This window comes from Dasypus novemcinctus, chromosome 7 (assembly GCF_030445035.2).
Source record: "Dasypus novemcinctus isolate mDasNov1 chromosome 7, mDasNov1.1.hap2, whole genome shotgun sequence".
NCBI lineage: Eukaryota > Metazoa > Chordata > Mammalia > Cingulata > Dasypodidae > Dasypus > Dasypus novemcinctus.
Genome location: NC_080679.1, coordinates 91,843,964 through 91,862,613, shown reverse-complemented (window position 1 = coordinate 91,862,613; position 18,650 = coordinate 91,843,964). Strand labels below are relative to the sequence as shown.

Sequence of the window (18,650 nt, the reverse complement as noted above, 5' to 3'; positions counted from 1 at the left end):
ATCAATTTGCTGAGCATCCTTCTCAGATGTAATGGTTTTGCCGGAATTCAGAAAGCTGTAGTGGATCAGACCGGCAGCAGACCACCAACCAGTGACCATGACCATTTTTGGTGCAAGTTTGGCTTTGGGAAGTGCTTTGAGGTTTCTTCTTGGTCCAACCACTGAGCTGGTCATCGCCAGTTGTCACATAAAATCCACTTTCCGTCACATGTCATGATCTGATCAAGAAATGGTTCACTGTTGTTGTGTAGAATAAAAGATGACACTTCAAAACGATGATTTTTAAAATTTTTGGTCAGCTCATGAGGCACCCACTTACTGAGCTTTTCACCTTTCCAATTTGCTTTAAATGCCAAATGACCATAGAATGGTCAACGCTGAGTTCTTCGGAAACTTCTTATGTAGTTTAAGAGAATCAGCTTCGATGATTACTCTCAATTGGTTGTTGTCAACTTCTGATGGCCGGTCACTATTCTCCCATCTTAAAGGCTCTCATCTCCTTTGCAAAACTTCTTGAACCACCACTGCACTGTAGGTTTGTTAGTAGTTCCTGGCCAAATGCGTTTTTGATGTTGTGAGCTGTCTCTGATGCTTTACAACCCATTTTGAACTCAAATAAGAAATTCACTCAAATTTGCTTTTTGTCTAACATGATTTCCATAGTCCAAAATAAGTATAAAATAAACAGCAAGTAATAAGTCATTAGCAAAAAAATCATAAAGCAAGAAATGCACATTAAAATTATATATAACATAACCACATTTATTTAAGAATGTATTCCAATATCAAATGCCAAATTTCAACAGTGAAAAACTGCAATTACTTTTGCACCAATCTAACACATTCCTTTAGCATATGCTATTAGGAGGGAAGGATTTCAAACTAAGTGCAGGTACATAATTAATCACTTGCTGCCAATAATTCAAACTGGCGTGGATGCTTTGTAGTATAATATGTATATTCCATTTACAGGTACGTTGTCCCACTATACTTGAATAGCATTCTACTGAACTAAAAGTAACACATCACAATGGAGTGATGGCTAAAAAGCTTTGAGGATAGAGGAACTGAAAAGATATGTACTGACTAGACACCTGTTTAAAAACAAATCCAGGCTAAGAAAACAGATCTTTATCCAGGCACAATGATTTTTGTGAAAGCTTTCAAGACTAGTGCTTCCTTTCCCAAAATCACTACAGCAAGTAGCTACAGAAATAAAAATTAAAAAAAAAACAAAGTACCTCCAAAAGAATCCACAGACTAATTTGAGTATCCAATCCACTTCTCCTTTTACTAAAGATTTATCCCAAGTGAAAAGATACCATACTGCAAGGTTCAAACCATCAATGTAAAATAAGTCTTTAACTGCCCCTATCCCTCAAAAAAGGGAAGCATTTTTCTCCCAGGTTTGGCTTTGAAATGCCCTGAGGCAATGAATCGAATAAAAAGACAGTGGTGCTAGAGATGCCTTCTGTTGGGTCTCTTTCTGCCTTGGCATCTGGAAAATCTGTTAAGTAATACAAGACCCTTCTAGAGAACAATTTCAAAGCAACTGTGCAAGTAAAAATGTGTGGAAAACTTTATGTAAGAGCATGGTGAGGGGACGGGGGAGGGTAAAATTTAAAAATTATGAAGTATCCATTCATGGTGAATCAATCTGATGCAAAAGAATATGTAACCACAGTCTGGAAAGGAATATGAAGTAGAACGGGCCCATGGAACTAAGTCACAAACACTTCTTTTATTTGTCTAACAATGTAATTCTGTACTCACTGGTGGCAGGCTGGCCCAAGACGCAGTCCTAGCCTACTACTTCTTACCGTTATAGGTGTTATCTGGAATAATGCAGTTACAAGTTTAGATGCTTCCAACATGCTCCACTGTAGGTAGCAGCAAATGGTCTCCCTTCTACACAGAGCAAGAATAATCAGGCCACAGGTTGTTTCTGTTTCAACATGAACTTCAGGAACTGAAGGAGTACACAGTAGTTCTAATCTAGGGTTTCAACCAAGCCATGACAATGACAGAAATAACTTGAGATTATTTCTGCCTTTTATTTATTTATTTTTTATTGACTTTGTAATAATATTACATTAAAAATATATATATGAGGTCCCATTCAACCCCACCCCCCCACCCCACCTCTCCCCCCCCCCAGCAACACTCGTTCCCATCATCATAACACATCCATTGCATTTGGCAAGTACATCCTTGGGCACCTCTGCACCCCATGGTCAATGGTCCACACCATGGCCCATACTCTCCCCCATTCCATCCAGTGGGCCCCGTGAGGACCCACAACGTCCGGTGATTGCCCCTGAAGCACCATCCAGGGCAGCTCCATGTCCCAAAGACGCCTCCACCTCTCATCTCTTCCTGTATTTCCCCATACCCATCAGCCACCCTGTCCACTTTTCCCAATCCAATGCCACCTCTTCTATGTGGACATTGGATTGGTTGTGTCCATTGCACCTCTATGTCAAGAGGAGGCTCAGATTCCACATGGATGCTGGATGCAATCCTCCCACTTTCAGTTGTAATCACTCTAGGCTCCATGGTATGGTGGTTGTCCTTCTTCAACTCCATCTTAGCTGAGTGTGGTAAGTCCAATAAATCAGATTGTAGGTGCTGGAGTCTGTTGAGGCTCAGGACTTGGCTATCACATTGTTAGTCCAGAGATTCAAATCCCCTAAATATATCTTAAACCCCAACACTAACTGCACCTCCAGCACATTGGCATGAAAGTCTTATGAAGAGAGATCCCATCTGAGTCCAGATTCATCACACATAAACACCATTTCCAAAGAGGGGCCATCTGACCTGGTAGTTAACCCCATCGGCCATGACCATAATAACTCCCATGGGTCTCATTAGCCCTCAAAGGAACCAATATCTGGGGGTTGTATCTGCTTTATCTGTCTCTCAGACTCTGCTCAGTTGTTCAGTTGTGCATAAGGGCAATCTTTCTGCCAGCCTCCAGACTCTTTTTTAGAGACTCGTAGCCATATAAACTCATTTCTCCTTTCCATTTCCCCCTTACATTAGGTCAAACAGCATTTTAAAGTCTTGTTATTTTATGTAGACAGGGATATTCTGCTGATTCGCATTGAACCTTCCGTATAAGGTCATTTTCCAGTTGCATCATCAGTTGGTAGTTGATAGTGGTCCCTCGGTGCCAGGGAGGCTCATCCCCGGGTGTCATGTCCCACGCTGGGGGGAAGGCATTGCATTTACATGCTGAGTTTGGCTTCGAGACTGGCCACATTTGAGTAACATGAAGGCTGACAGGAGGAAATTCCCAGGCACAATGCTGCTCTAGGCCTTGTTCTTATTTTAGGCTTATCAGCTCACAAGCATAGTCATTAGCGTCAGGGGCTCACTGTTGAACCCTCACTCCCTCCCGGTCCCCGCTGCTGCACCTGGGAGACTGTCGCTGCTCCCCTAGGGACCACGACAGAGCACCACTGGCCAGGAACCCAGTACCCCCCCTGCTGTGGTTTTTAATTGTTGCCACTATGAGTATATCCAAACATTACCATGCACCCTGGACATATGTTCTGTACAGCTCCCTGTCAGCCATATATCATCTGTCAATGGTATCCTATGCCAGTATCCCTCCATTGCCATTGTTGAAACACTCTGTGATCCAGAACTCCCTGAAATTTGAAGCCCAATATAATGTCAGGGTCCCTTACTAGGGAATGGCATATAGCGATGGGTTTAAAGGTTAGATAAAGAATACGTGTTGACTTGGAAAAAATTCTACATCCTATCTTTTTCTTTTTTTTTTTTTTTTCCCCTAATTATTGAGCTTCTCTTCACCGGAGCCCTAGACCACAGCAATGCATATATATAATATACAGCACTCCCACACATCCACCACAAAACCTTTTCCCTTTCACAGCGATACCCTTACACCCTATTCACATCATATTTATTTAACGTGTTGTACAGCGTCTAAGACAATAGCTTTCTAACAAGGTGACATCTGTGCTTACATTGTGGTGCATACTTTAGGATACACAGTTTTTTACATTCTTAGTTATCCTATGTTTTACATTATGGTTTACATTATCAGTCTGTCATCTCCTATATGTTATGGTGTAATATTACATGTTTTATATCCATCCTTGTGTACTCTCACGAAACTCCTCTCTTACCCCCCATTTACCTTGGTTCCACACATTTAACATCCATTTTCCCTTCCACCTTGGTGCCCACAGTGACAGCCAACCTCTGTTTCCCAAGGAGCCACTTCCAGAGATAGATGGAATAGTGTTCAGGGCCTAACTTGCTCAACTGCCCCAATGCCCTGGGAGCCACCCTTTCTCTCAAGAGATACAGTTCCCTCTATTTGATGGCATTAGTCCTCCCCAGGATGTGGGTCCACCCCCACTCTCACTACTTGGGTTTCTACCCCATGGTGTCACCCACTCTGGCAGAATGAGCATTTAGAGACTGCCCAGAAGCCCGTCCTGAATCAGACGAACCATTGAAAGGCCATGGCACTGTCTGGCACTCAGTTTATATAATGGCTATTGGCGGGTACTGTCTTCCCCTGCCCTGATTTCATAACTCTACAGCACACAGGGAGCACCACACACACAAATACTTCCTGGACAGGTGCTCCCTGGGTGCTGGTTTTTTGGGAGCAGGTGAGGAATACTGAGAAGCTGCAAGTCTTTTCACCATTAGCATCTGAATTTAGGATCATAATGTTTTTATGTTTTAAGGTGAATGGAATATGGGCTTAATGAACATAATCATAGGCATAAGGAATATAAAGAACTTTCACTCCAGCAGAGGTGAGTAATAAAATGTAGGAGGGACAATTTAACTAAGCTCCACAATTGGTTTTCTTTGATTTCTGGGTAAATTCCCAACAAAAATATAAGACAGTACAGCTTCCTAATCTGTCATCAAAAACATATTCTCAAATGATATGTTTGTAAAGGAATTGATAGTAATTATTCAACAAGTATTTTGGTTTTAAAAAAAAAATCAATCCTTTGCATGGGAAAAATGAAAGTTCCTTCGAAGCAGCCTCCATATCTTGTTTCTCTCATAGCACAGAGCCTTGCTCAGAAAAAGCATTCAAAAATATTGATGACAAAGAAAAGTTATACTATCTGTCCCACAGGTCATACTAGTGTAACTTCTCTCACTGCTAGTATACTCACACACAGCAACTTGTTCCCTTGGAAAAGATTATTGTGTTTGGCCTAGCTCAATGTCCTGTATGCAATAATCACCCAATAAATATTTGACTAAATAGGTTATTGTATTTACATGACAGCAAGAATTAGGAGTTTATATTTAATGTAAAATCTTCAAATTAGAATTGGTTATAAATTTTATTTTCCATTGTCCACTAGATCCATATGAACAAAATTTCATAAATTAAATCAAACTGTACTTGTCCTTTGAGACAAGAAATGCTTCCTATATCAAACTTTTAAAATACAAGTTTGACTTCTTTGTATGCTTATATTTCATAGTATTTCCACAATATAAAAATCATAACGTCTTTTACTTTACGAAGGGGCAAAAAATATCCGACACACCTATCAGATGAACACTGTATTCTAGAGAGTGAAATATAAATGGATTTGTTCAAGCGATGGCATTACAATTCCACAAGAAGTACTACACATATTTTGTAGCATGTACATGCCACTGACCCTGAAAATGGCAATGAGTTTATGTTTAAAATAGAAAACCAGAGGGAAGAAACAGCAGCATTTTTTAAAGGAATAATGATAACAAGACTCCTAAACTCCCAAAAGAACAATATTCACTTCCTAAGTCTGTAATTTTTATAATTTTAACATGCTAACATGCTTTAAAATGATTATTTTTGGTAAATTTGATTCTAAGGTCATGGCCATTGATCTTCCTTCAGGAAAAATCCTTTGGTTTGATTTAAAGTCTAACTTAATATGGACGTCGATTTCAATATACATTGTACACACCTATTGAAACTTACATAATCAATTTGGAAAGGAAAATGATACTGAAATTAATAAAACACATTTTAATGCTGCACATGATTTTATTTACTGAAATGAATTATTTGAATTAGCAAAAATATGTCATTATTAAAATAGCATATTGAAATATGAAAGGAGAGATCAGAAATTATTAATACATATACCCTTTCAAGCACTGTATATTTCGGCAGCTAAACGGGAACATAGATACTTGGAAGTCTTGGTTGAATAGTCTATTTCCATATGAAGGGTTGTAATTAGTGCAGACATGACCTAAATAGCAATTCCTATCAAAATTACCTCTAAAATAACTAGCTTCTCTAACTCAGATTTCCTCACCTTATCCTGGATCAATTTCCATGGACAGTTTGAGAGTGCCCTTGATGCTATTTGACATCACAGCTATTTCTCTGAGCATTTCTCTAATGTCTCCTAGAGTCACCAGAAATCGTTTTTGTTTCAAACTGAAATGCTATCCAGTCATGGAAGAATTAAGTAAGAAAATTAAGATATAAAATTGAATTAAACAGAATAATCTCAACTATTTTATAAAAAGAAAGTATATTTACTGCTAATAGAGGGAATTCTAGACTAATGAATATAACTTAAAATACATATTGAATGAATAAAACGAACTGGGATGGCTCATGTACCATGAAAACAGAAGCAGTCAATACTAAGCTTCAGCCAGCTGATACCAGGAGGGAGACCTCAAGGATGCCAAATCTTTTGATTTATCAGGAAAAATCAGGAATTTGGACTTTTATATTAAGACTTTTTTTTTTTATACTATAAGTTCATTTTTCTTTCCCAGAAACAGTGTAGATCAAACAATATATGTCTGCGAGCCAGATACAACCAACTTGCAGGTAGAATTCTGGATAACTTGCTTTCCTTCTATGTTAAAATAGGATTGGGTATGGCAACAAATGAAAGAGTAAATCCAGTAAAAGTTTCCTTTCCTCTCTCTGTAAAAGAAATTGGGTAGTCCAGGGTTAGCAGGGTGACTCAAGGACTTTTTCAGAGTCTCAGGCTCCTTCTAGCTTCCTTCTTGACCCCCGCTACAGTGTAGTCATCATCCTATGGCCCATCATCCTTATGGCCCAAGGCAGCTGCTTGAATTCCAGTCATTACATCTATGTTCCAGACAGCAAGATGGAGGCTGGCAGAATAATGTGCCAATTTTGTTTTAGTGAGTCTTCTCAGTAGTTCTTCAAAGCCCTGCCAATCATCTCATTAGCCAGAACACAGTCACATGGTCACACACAGATGCAAGAAGAGCTGAAAATACTGTCTGTTTGCCAGGCAGCCCTAGGACCAGCTAAAAGTCTAGGTTTCACTGTAAAATGAATATTGGAGGAAACAAGATGTCTTTGCAACATGTATTTATAGTCATATTGGCCTGTGCCGCATTGGATGTTTTTATTAGCAAAAGAATATATGTACAACAAAATAAGTCAGGCAGTAGGAAATTTGTAAGAAAAGAGTTAAGTAATGGCCTTATCTTGTCAGATTTCTCCAATACCAATCTCAGATATTAAAAGTAGAATACATAACCTTCCATAAATTTACCAATATACAAACCTTACATTAAAACTTGTTTTGTTCTTCTTTGTGAAATATAATGAATATGCAAGAGTGCAAACAGCACATATGTAGAGTATAAGAAATAATTAATTATAAATACTATGCAACTGCACTTAGATATCCCTACATGATCACAACCTTCTCCCTTCTCCTCGAGTAACTATTATCCTGCTTTGGGGTATAATAATTTCCTTCCCCTTTAAAAAAAACAATTTTACCATTGTGTTTGATCATTCTCATGCCAATTCATCCTCTTTCCTATATGGTACAGATTAAAGTTGGAATATCTGTATCAATGTTCACGAATGAGAATAGCTGTGATGTCAAATAAAGAAGTTATGCATAATATGAGTTAAGGAACATTTCCTCTTCATCTATGCTTTGGACATTTGTGTAAGAATTATCTGTTCCTGGAAGTTCAGGAGAACTTTCTGGTAGAGCCTTCTGGACTTTGAAATTTCCTTTATGGGAAGACTTTTTTACTACCTTTTTTTAAACTGCAGATTTAATGTCTTTAACATTATAAGATGATTAAAGTTTGGTAAATTATATTTTTCTAGCAATTACATTATTCATAAATCATATGGTTTCAGTGCTGTCTATTCTCACTATTTTAAATTTACTTATTTTCTGAATTACTGAAAGAGTGGTGTATCAAAATTTCCCTCTGAGATTACAGGCATCTCTATTTCTCATTAAAGATTAGTAAATATGTTCTTCATTTTGACACCATGTTCTTAAATATACATTAACTTAAATTTATTGAGAATCCCTGGTAAATTAAAACTTTAGCCATTATAAAGTGACCCTTTTTAACACTAGCAATGTTTTGCATTTAAGTTTATTTTGTCTGGTATTACTATAAGCAAACAAATTTTTTGTTTAATATATGCAAGGTATATCTTTTCTATCATAATTTCAACATTTCTGTAAACTTCCATTTTAGAAATATTTTTCAAACAACATGGGCAATCTTTGTTTTCTAACTGGAATGTTCATTCTATTTACATTAAATTTTTTAACATTTAATTATTACTGATACATGAGTGTTTTCTTTTTGTCACACCTGTTGTATGCTTCCTTTCCTCTCATTTCTTGACTTCTTTTGGATTTTTAAGTCATTCCATTTTCTCCCAATTATAGACAAGAAGGAACATATTCACTTTCTATTCTTTCAAAAGTCATTTAGAAGACAACAGGCATATTTCAAAACATAATATTTAACAATATCTTAACCCTTCTCCCTTAGACAAAACAAGACCCTTAGGACATTTTAATTCTATATTCCCCTCTTCTGACATCTATAATGTTATTTTTATGTAGAATGATCATTTACCCTTTTTTAAAAAAACTCTACAAGACATTACTCTTATTGTTTTGGATTAATGTTCTTTAGAATTAGTCATATTTTTATATCTTTCTTTGCTTTTCATTTCTCCTTGTATGTCAGAACTTTGAGATTATTTCCTTGCTGCCAGAAGTACACCCCATTATTAAGTGATCTGCTAATGGCAAATTTACTCTGTTTCTCCTGCTCTGAACATGTCATTTTCATTCCCTCATTCTTGAAAGATATTTTCCTTGGTATAGAATTCTGGATTATCAAATATTTTCTCTTAGAATATTGAACATGTAATTCCATTTTTTCCTCCCTTCACTTTTTGCTGATGAGAAGGCAATGTCAGTCCTACTACAGCAACTTTGAAGTTACTTTACCTATTTTCTCTGTCAAGTTTTAGGATTTTCCTGTCTTTGGTGTTCTGTAATTTGCTATGATGTATCAAACTCTGAATTTCTTTATATTTGTCCTTTTGATATTCATTGAATTTGTTGGATTTGTGGATTGGTGTCTGTAGCAGTTTGAGATTATTTATGAATCCCCAAAAGAGGAAGATTATGTTTGTAAACTGATCTATTCCTCTGGGTGTGATACCCTTTGATTGTATTAAATCAAAGGTTTTAAGTTTACTTAATAAACTCAGTTTAGGGCTTTTGATCTAACCATGTCAGTAAGGCATGACTTGGGTTGAGTCCTGCCCCCTTGGTGGGTTGATATAAACAGGCACTCACTCAAGAAGGTATCAAGAAGAGAGAGAGAGAGCTTGTCATGTTTGATCCTGGGGCCCCAGGGAGAGACGAGCCATTCACTTGATAGTTTGTAGCTGAAGAGAACAGAGCAGGTGAGCAACTGAAAAGGCCCAGAAAGAAATGAGCCCTATGCTAGAGACTGATACAGGAACAGGTAGCGATCATCTGCCATCTTGCTTCAACACGTGGTAGCCGACTTTAGTGAGAAAGTATCTCTTATGGTACCTCAAGTTGGACTTTCCAAACCTTGGGACTGTAAGCTTTTACCCTAAATAAATACCCTTTATAAAATCCAACAGAATTCTGGTACTTTGCATCAGCACCCCTTTGTCAGACTAATATAGAATTTGGTACCAGGAGTGGGGTACAATCTGATGCAATTACCAAAATGCTGGAACAGTTTTATAAATGGGTAAGGGGTATTTTTTGAGGAATTGTGAGATGCTTGATAGAAAAGGCCTAGATTGCTTTGATGAAACTCTTGATAGGAATATGGAGCCTAAAGTTATTTCTGATAAGGCCTTTGCATCAGCACCCCTTTAGCAGACTAATATAGTGTCCTTCAACATTTCTAAAAATTCTCAGTTATTATTCCTTCAAGACACTGCTTTTTCCCAGTTCTTCCTCTCCTCAGCTTAGGGACCACTATGTAAAATCACGTTAAACTTTCTCACACTTTCTACTATTTGCCATCCTGTCTTCAATAGTTTCCATTATATATTTTCTGTGTACTGCACACAAAACAATTTCTTCTGACCCTAGTCAGAAGAATTAAACTCCTAATTCTTTAATTATGTTTAATCTGCTGTTATGCCTATTTATTGAATTTAATTTTAGTTATTATATTTTTAAATTTAAAACCTTTCTTTCTGTTACTGTTCAAATCTTCCAGGTCACTTTTTCATAGTTTCCTGTTCTCTACAAATATTTTTAAACTCACCTTTTGTTTCTTTAAACTTTGAAAAATATTTGGACTATAATTTTTGTCTGATAATTCCAACATATGAAACCTTCATGATCTGTTTTTGGTGTGAGTTTTTTTCCTGCTAGTTCATCAAATGCTGTCTTGCATCATCCTTGTGTGCTTGTTTATTCTTAATTTCACACTATTCACGTCCTTGAAAAAGGGTTCGTTGTGTCTTTTTGAGGCTCAATATTAAATTGCTTTTCTCCAGAGAGAATTTATACTTTCCTCTAGCAGGCAGCAGGGGCGCAAGCATTCTGGGACTACCTTAAAGGAACTTTTTATCTGGTAAATCCCTGGACTACTCAGGGAAGAAAATCTCAGGGCTAAAATCCATGAGATGGCCAGTGTTCAAAGTGTTTCAGGACCGGGTTTCTTTGCTTATTATTGTTTATTTTATTTCTTTTCTTTTTTCTCCCATTCTGCTTAGTGGTAAGTCCAAGCTTCCTACCTGAGGTTAGAAGAACAGGTTTGTACCTGGTTTAAACTTCCAATAAGGAAAGAGACCTTTGATATCTCAGCTAATATGAGGGATTGCTATTAGATTTCCCAACCTGAGGTTTCCTTAGCTTTTGTCTTCCTTAACCCTTGAGATCCCTAAAAACAAAGTCCAAGGTTTTTTTCATTATTAAAAACAGACACACATAAGGAAAAAGGATCAGATAAAAGTATGAGAAACTTAGACAATAATGTCTTAAGCAGTAGGGAGTAGTTCACTGACTCACATGATAAAAATTTGGAAGTGAACTGAGGTCACTGTTGAGTCTCTTTTACTCATAAACCAGGGAACCAACCTACTTCCAGATATCTTATCATGTGGGTCAATGAACTTCCTTTGCATTTAAGACATTATTCTCTAAGTTTACGATCCTTTTAGCTGAAATATACTGACCAATATATCACTTTTTAATTTTTGCCAATGGAATAAACATGTTGTTTTAATTCGTATGTCTTCAAGTATTGGTGAAGTTTAACACCTTTTTCAATAGTTGACTGCTTTGGAAATTGTCTTCTGTAAACCTTTTGTGTCTTTTGCCCATTTTTCCATTTAGTTCTTGGTCTCTGTCATCCTCTTTCTCTCAGCTTCTCTCTTCTGCCAAACATACCTCACACGCATGCACACATGAACACACATACAGGAGCTCTTTATCTTTTAAATTGTTACCTTCTTCCAGTTATATATGCTGCAAAATGTCTACCTATTATTTAATTATTTTTTGGGTTTATTTATGTGATGTTTTATCATTCGTTTTTATTCTAATTTTCATGTAGTCAATTATATTTGTCTTTTTTAGTGCCTGGGTTTCCTGTCTTATTTAAGAACAACTTCCATACTATAAAGTCATAAAAATCTTTTTTTCTAAAATTTTCACTGACATTTAAATTGTTTCATATTTCACAATTAGATACTTAATCAAGCTATAATTTATTTTTGTATAAGATGTGACACTATGGTACAACTCTTTCTTCCAGATGGATAGTTAATTATGCCAGCATTATTTCAAAAATAAACTATCCTGGAATTTCCATTTCTGTCAAATTACCTGTTAGATATCCATAGAAATCCTTCTTGATACAGCACAAAAAATGCTGTATATAATATAAATGAACAATATTTTTCTATTATATGACTAAGCCGGTGGGAAAATAAATTAATTTCTCAGCAACCAAAAATAAAGTGCAAATCCAGAGAGGTACTTGAGCACTAGGGTTGTCATTTGCCCTGGGGGCACCTGACAATTCCCAACAGCCAATTACAGACTGCATTGCAAGGTGAGGAGATAAAATGTGGTGCCTGAAAGAGTGAGAGGTCATATCTGAGACACGGGTAAATAAGGGATCTGTGAATGGCATTACCTTGAAAACATAACAAAAGTAAAAATGTTTCACAATGGTTCCCAAAAGAGTACAAAGTCATATCTGAGATGCTCACATAAATCAGGCAAGTGTGAATGGCATTACCTTGAAAAGAAAACAAAATTTAAAATGTTTTGCAGAGTGAAACAGAGGGTATACTTCTCTCTGTCATCTTTGGCTTTGAGTAGAGCAGAAAAAAGAAAAGTGAAGTCTCTCCAAGAACTCCTCACCACAAGTATGTACCCCTGTGGGCAGTTAGGACCAGAATTGACTCTAGATATGTTGGTCCCAAAAGTCCAAACTATTGAGTAGATTTGGGATGGTAGGGCCCCCAGGCATCTGGCAGACAAGAATGTAAATCTTCTCTGTAGGAATACATTTTCAATACAGACAAAAGATTCTTCCAGGTAAGGTCCCCAAAAATATGAGCTCATAACCAGAAATCACAAAACACAGAAGGAAAGAAGCCACAAAAGTCAGAGATGGCAGAAAGAAGAAAAAAATCACAGAATCAATTCCATAGACTGTGTAAAAATGGAAATTAACAGACTCAAATATATGAAAAATAAGAAAAAAGTTTAAAAGATGTGTTGGAGAGAGCAGGAAGGCCCAATCTACATCAAATCAAGGACTGAAAAGGAGTGAAGAAATTGTGAAAATAATTGAAAAGAACTAATTAAAGGGTTCAGAGGAAAATCCATTGAAGGGATACACTCTCAAAATAACTTCAATGTCATTGGAACTTCTTCACTTGTTGTTTCTTTGCTAACCATTTCTGGACTTCTCCCTCACTGCACATTAATTATGTAAATAAGTCTTTTTTTTTAAAGGGAAATATTCTTGAATAATTAAGGATGTACCATTTACTTCTAATAATGAATATTTTTTCCTAACTGGCTCTTCTCTTAACCTCAGAGGAAGCTGAGGCCAGGAAATTCTTGTTTGGATTGTTACTATAGAGGAAACCATGAAGTCTGTGAGTCCTGGATCAAAGGGCACTGCAGTCAAAGGAAGAAAAGTAACATCCAGAAAGGTGGGCAGATATTTTGGAATTTTATAAAAGCTATCCTTATCTGGTCTAAAGATTAATAGGAAGAAGAAATTAGAAGGGTAATTTGCATAAAGTATGTGTTTCTCCTCTTTAACTGATTTGCATGGCCTATATTTAATTTTGAAATATTCAATAACACACTTTTTTGTGATAATAACAACATATTCACTGTTAGTAAAGACATGAACTCAAGGCACTAGTCAAATCAATGACTGTTTCTGGAAATGGTTGCTGCCTTCCAAGTTTTATGTGATGAAAAACAAATCCTTCTAAATAGTTTTGCTAATTCAGTTGAACTCAAAAGATCATTTCCCCGGTGACATCAAAAATATCTACTTCAATAAGCTTCAGGAAAGGAGGAAAGTTTTCAAAATATTATATTTCCACCAAATTATAAAATTACTTCTATAAAATATAAAATAACTCCTGAAAATTAAACCAATGTGTAATGGCAAACAAGAAGAAGGTATTTTTGATAAGGGCAAGTGATTAAATTCAATGTGATCCAAATCAAATTTCACTTACAATGATCTAAGTTAATTTGACAAATCTAATCCATTTTAGTATTAAAAACAAATAGGCAAGGGTACTTTTTAAGAGCCATTTAAAAGGAAAGCATTTGAAATTAAAATAACTAGACTTTTAATAGCTTTTGTACTCATGAATTAAAATTAAAAATGTCCTTGCTTCATTAAATCCCAGTGACTCCTAGAGGAGAAAGATGAGAAATGAAGACAAAAAGAGAAATAGATATAGAAGATCACACAGCAAATGGATACAGACAGCAAAAACAGCAGGGCGGGAGAGGAAGAGGGGGAGGGGATAAAAAAAAGATTAGGACTCTGATCCAACCATGTCATTAGAGTGACTCGCCATTGAGTCCCAGTCCCCTTGGTCTGATAAAACAGACTCTCACATGAAAGTAAACACACAGAAGCAGATATGCAGAAAGAGAGAATGCTCCATAGACAGAACCCTGAGAAGAGAGAGAAGCATGATAGTCTACAACTGACATTTGTGAAGAGAACAGAGCAGCTGAACCAAAAGAAATGAGCCCTGGGGAGAGTAACCAGCTTTAAGCCAGCCTAGAGCTGAGATTGGAAGAACTTGGGACCATGGAACCTTAAGAAGGAGGAAGACTGAACCCTCGCAGACATGGCCCGCCATTTTGCATCAACATGGGGCAACAGACTTTGGGCAAGAAAGAACCTCTTATGATACTTGAGTTGGACTCTTTAGGGTCTGGTAACTGTAAGCTTCTATCCCAAATAAATACCCTTTATAAAAGCCAGCAGAGTTCTGGTACTTTGCATCAGTATCTCTTTGGCTGACTAATACAGGAGGGAAAGGAATAGCAATCATTGATGGAGACAGAATATATAAAGAACTCTCACAATTCAACCATAAGAAGATATGTGACCCAAGTTTTTAATGCACAAAAGATTTGAATAGGTGCTTTATAAAGGATGATATACAAATGGGGCATATGCACATGAAAAGATAACAACATCATTAGTCATGAGGGAAAATGCAAATTAAAGTCACAGTGAAATACCCCTGCACAACCATGTGAATTGCTAAAATAATAAAGACTGATTATAGCAAGTGCTGGCAAGAACATGAAGCAAATTGAAGTACAATAAATTTCTGGTGGGAATGTTAAATAGTACAACTAGTTTGAAAACTGTTTGGGAGATTTTATAAAATTAAACATACACTTATATGACTCTGCAATTCCATGCCTAGAGAAATGAAAACATATATACAGACAAATATTTGTACATGAATTTTCATAGGAGTTTGTTAATAATATCTCCAAAATGGAAATAAAATGAATGCTCATTAATGGGTGAATGGATGAAAAACTGTACTATATTCACACAAAAGGATGTTACCCAGCAATAAAAAGGAACAACTGATGCCTCTAACAACATAACTGAATCTCAAAAACATTATGCTGACAGAAAGAAGTCAAACATGAAATAATACATCCCATGTGATTCCTTTTATATGAACCTCTAGGAAAATTAAATCTAATCTGCAATGACAGAAAAGAGATCAGTTGTCCATTCCTGAGGGAAGTGGGATTGACTAAGAACAGTTAGAGGTGACAGAAATGGAAACGTGGAGGTGGTTACTTGGAGAATAGATATATATGTGTGTGTCAAAACTCATCAGACCATACATGTGAAATGTGGACATTTTATTATATATAAATTTTATCTAATTGAAGTTGGTGTTCTAAGAAGAAAACCGGCTCTTGATGGGACTAGGGAGTAGAATCACAGGCTTCTCAGTACTTAGGGCAAGTTTATAGTCAGTGTGGAAAGGACTTTCATTCTAGCTGCACTAAATACCTTCAATTTGCCCAACTGTATATAAAGAATCTTGTGCATAAAGACCTTTTGTTATTGTCAAAGTAGTGTCTTGTATTTCTAATGACTGACAAATTGTGGTGTTCTAGAAAATTCATTATTGAGAAGGCTCATTAAATAGGCCACTGCCACAGCCTGAAACTCTCCCCCTCGCCTCCTTAAACGTCTGGATCTTCGTCATGTGTAAGCTTCATCATGTGAAGAGAGGGAGCCTTCACTTCAGTGTTTCTGGTTCACAGAAAAACCCGGAGAGGAAATGTAAGGAAAGTAGAGTACACAAAATAGGTTCTAGATCACTATCAAACCAAGGAAATCTATGGAATCTGAGCAAGAGAGACAATAAATGGGATCTAAAAATCAAGACTGCAAGTAGCTTTTGGGGATGGAATACCTCAGGTATGTCCTTTGGGGTTGTAAGATTTAGGTTTATGCCTTAGAAAGGTGTTTCTCAAAGAGTGGGACAAGTACCAGTGGTGACCCATACAATTATTTTAGGGGTTCTTGAGACAAATTGAGCTGGCAAACAATCATGGTATTAAATAACAACGAGTCCAATGATTTCTTATCTTGTTTTCTTTTAGTTTTTCTGATACTTATCAAAATGCTCAGTTCATGTTTGTATTTTTAACATGCTTTCTTCTCTCTGTTAAAGAGAAAACACAAAATATCTACCTAGAATGGAATAGTGCTGCTTTTTTGTTGTTTATTTACATAATTACCTTCTATTTATGGCAAGTTTTTCATTTGTGTTAGTGACACTAAGTTTCTGTTAAAAATGTTTTTAAGTAAAGAAAAAAATGTAGTTTATTTATTTAAAAAATACTAGTTTAAAAAAATATATTGTAATAGTGTACTGATAGAGGAATGCCTGAACGCTGGATAATACTACCTTAAAATACAATTCATAAATAAGTGTGCATACTTGTGATTAGATATCAACAAGCATGAAATAATTACTATATTAATAAGTATTAAATAACATCCACCAACAGGACTGTTTTCAAGTTATAAACAAGTTTTAACTCAGAATTACATGCCCCTTAACATCCCCTAAAGTTTCAAACTCTTATTTGCCTCTTAGCAAGTTAAGATTTTCAGTAACATTGTAAATTAGGATAAAAGACCATGAAATTGAGGAAAAGACAGGAAGATATGTGAACAATATGAATAATGAAGGGACAAATTCCTTCTGCCTCTCTCTCTCTCTCAGTCATTGAGTGCTTCTGCTTGAGTATGGGCAGTAAAGGAAATACATAGAAGGTAACCATGCAAAAAGAAACGTCTCTACAAAAGTTGTCAATCTACTGCTTTTAGCTTCATTCTTTTCCCTATCTTTCTTAATATCTAGCTCAATTTCTTTCCTTCAAAAGACTCTGAAAATATAGATTTTACCTTAAGTTTATTAGTCATTTTCAAAAATAAAATTCACAGAGATTTCATAATTGTTGTCGTCAATGTTTTGACAGTGTTGTGCAATTTTCTTTTAAAAAAATCAACCTCTGTGAGTCTCTAGAGAATTATACCGGCCCAAAACAAACATAACTGTGAAAAACATTTTCTTATTTAAAGAAACATAAGATAATTTGAATGGTAGTTTGAATGAAAGATAAGCCCCTTACCTGTTGGAAGGTGAAGTGTTATGTTGTTACAAAAGTCTGTGAAGCAGCATTCTGTTTTGGTAACATTGTTGGAACTATGACAGAAGACTTGCGCATTTAATTCAGGGAGAGAGACACAGGACTTGATCACCTGCTCTTTTCCGTTGGTGAGCATAACTGAAGCCCAGCATGCTCCTTCTGTTTGGCAGGTAAAGTTTGAAGAGTCACACAAAAGACATACACACTTCAATCCTGTAAAGTGTAGGGCGTAAAAACTTTAAAATATAAAAAGGCATCATGAAAAAATTATTCCATAATATAAAATAAGAACACAGATATTCAAGTTTAATGAAAACTGAAGAAGGGCTTAAATAAACAGAACTTGATAAATATATAGTAATGCTGTTATTCCCTCTTCAGTCACGTGTTTCATTAAAGAGGCTGCCCCATTAGCATTTATTATTGATTGCAATTTTGTAAATTCACTCAGTTGCTATTGCAGTTTAAAACATTTACCTCATCCCTGTTCTAAATCTCTCCTTCTAAAACCCAAATCGGCACATTCCTGGACCAATAGCTCCTAAGAGACGCTGTGAAACAGTGTCAGCATTTCACGACAATGCAAGGTGTTGGTGGAGGGTTGATGTATGGGACCCCTGTATGATGTTATGCATGTTTGCTTTGTAAGTTCACAACTTTTACTATTGTTTATGTATGCTCATATATAAATGATATAAAGATAATAATAATAATAACAGGGAGATTGGGGGAAAATACTTTGGTTAGTAGTAATATTTTGACAATGTTCTTTAATCATTAGTTAAAAAGGTTTAACAACAATGCAAGGTATTAGTGGTAGGGTGAGGTGGAAGAGTCCTGTATGATGTTATATTTGTTTGTTTTGTAAGTTCACAACTATTACTGTACACTTATTGTTTATGTATGTTTATGTATAGGTGATACACGTCAATAAATTTCAAAAATAAATAAATAAATAAACAAATACAACAGTACCGCAGCACCCAGGGCGAGCTGTCCCGCCTCACGGGTCAACATGAGAACATGGTCGCAGCAGCCTTGTAACCCAAGTCCAGGGTAGTTTGTTGATTTAACTTTTTCCTTTAAACTTTTAAGCAAATG

At 36.1% G+C, this 18,650-nt stretch overlaps 1 protein-coding gene across 3 annotated transcripts in view; it reads right to left on the bottom strand.

Annotated features, from left to right (window-relative positions):
* The window catches only part of ACVR1C (activin A receptor type 1C), a 136,664-nt gene that overhangs the window by 41,780 nt on the left and 76,234 nt on the right, over positions 1 to 18,650 (bottom strand). For all 3 annotated transcript variants that reach the window (XM_058300894.1, XM_058300895.1, XM_071216428.1), the window contains exon 2: positions 17,532 to 17,762. In XM_058300894.1, coding sequence (XP_058156877.1) covers positions 17,532 to 17,762 — 231 coding nt within the window. The remainder of the gene's footprint in view (positions 1 to 17,531; positions 17,763 to 18,650) is intronic.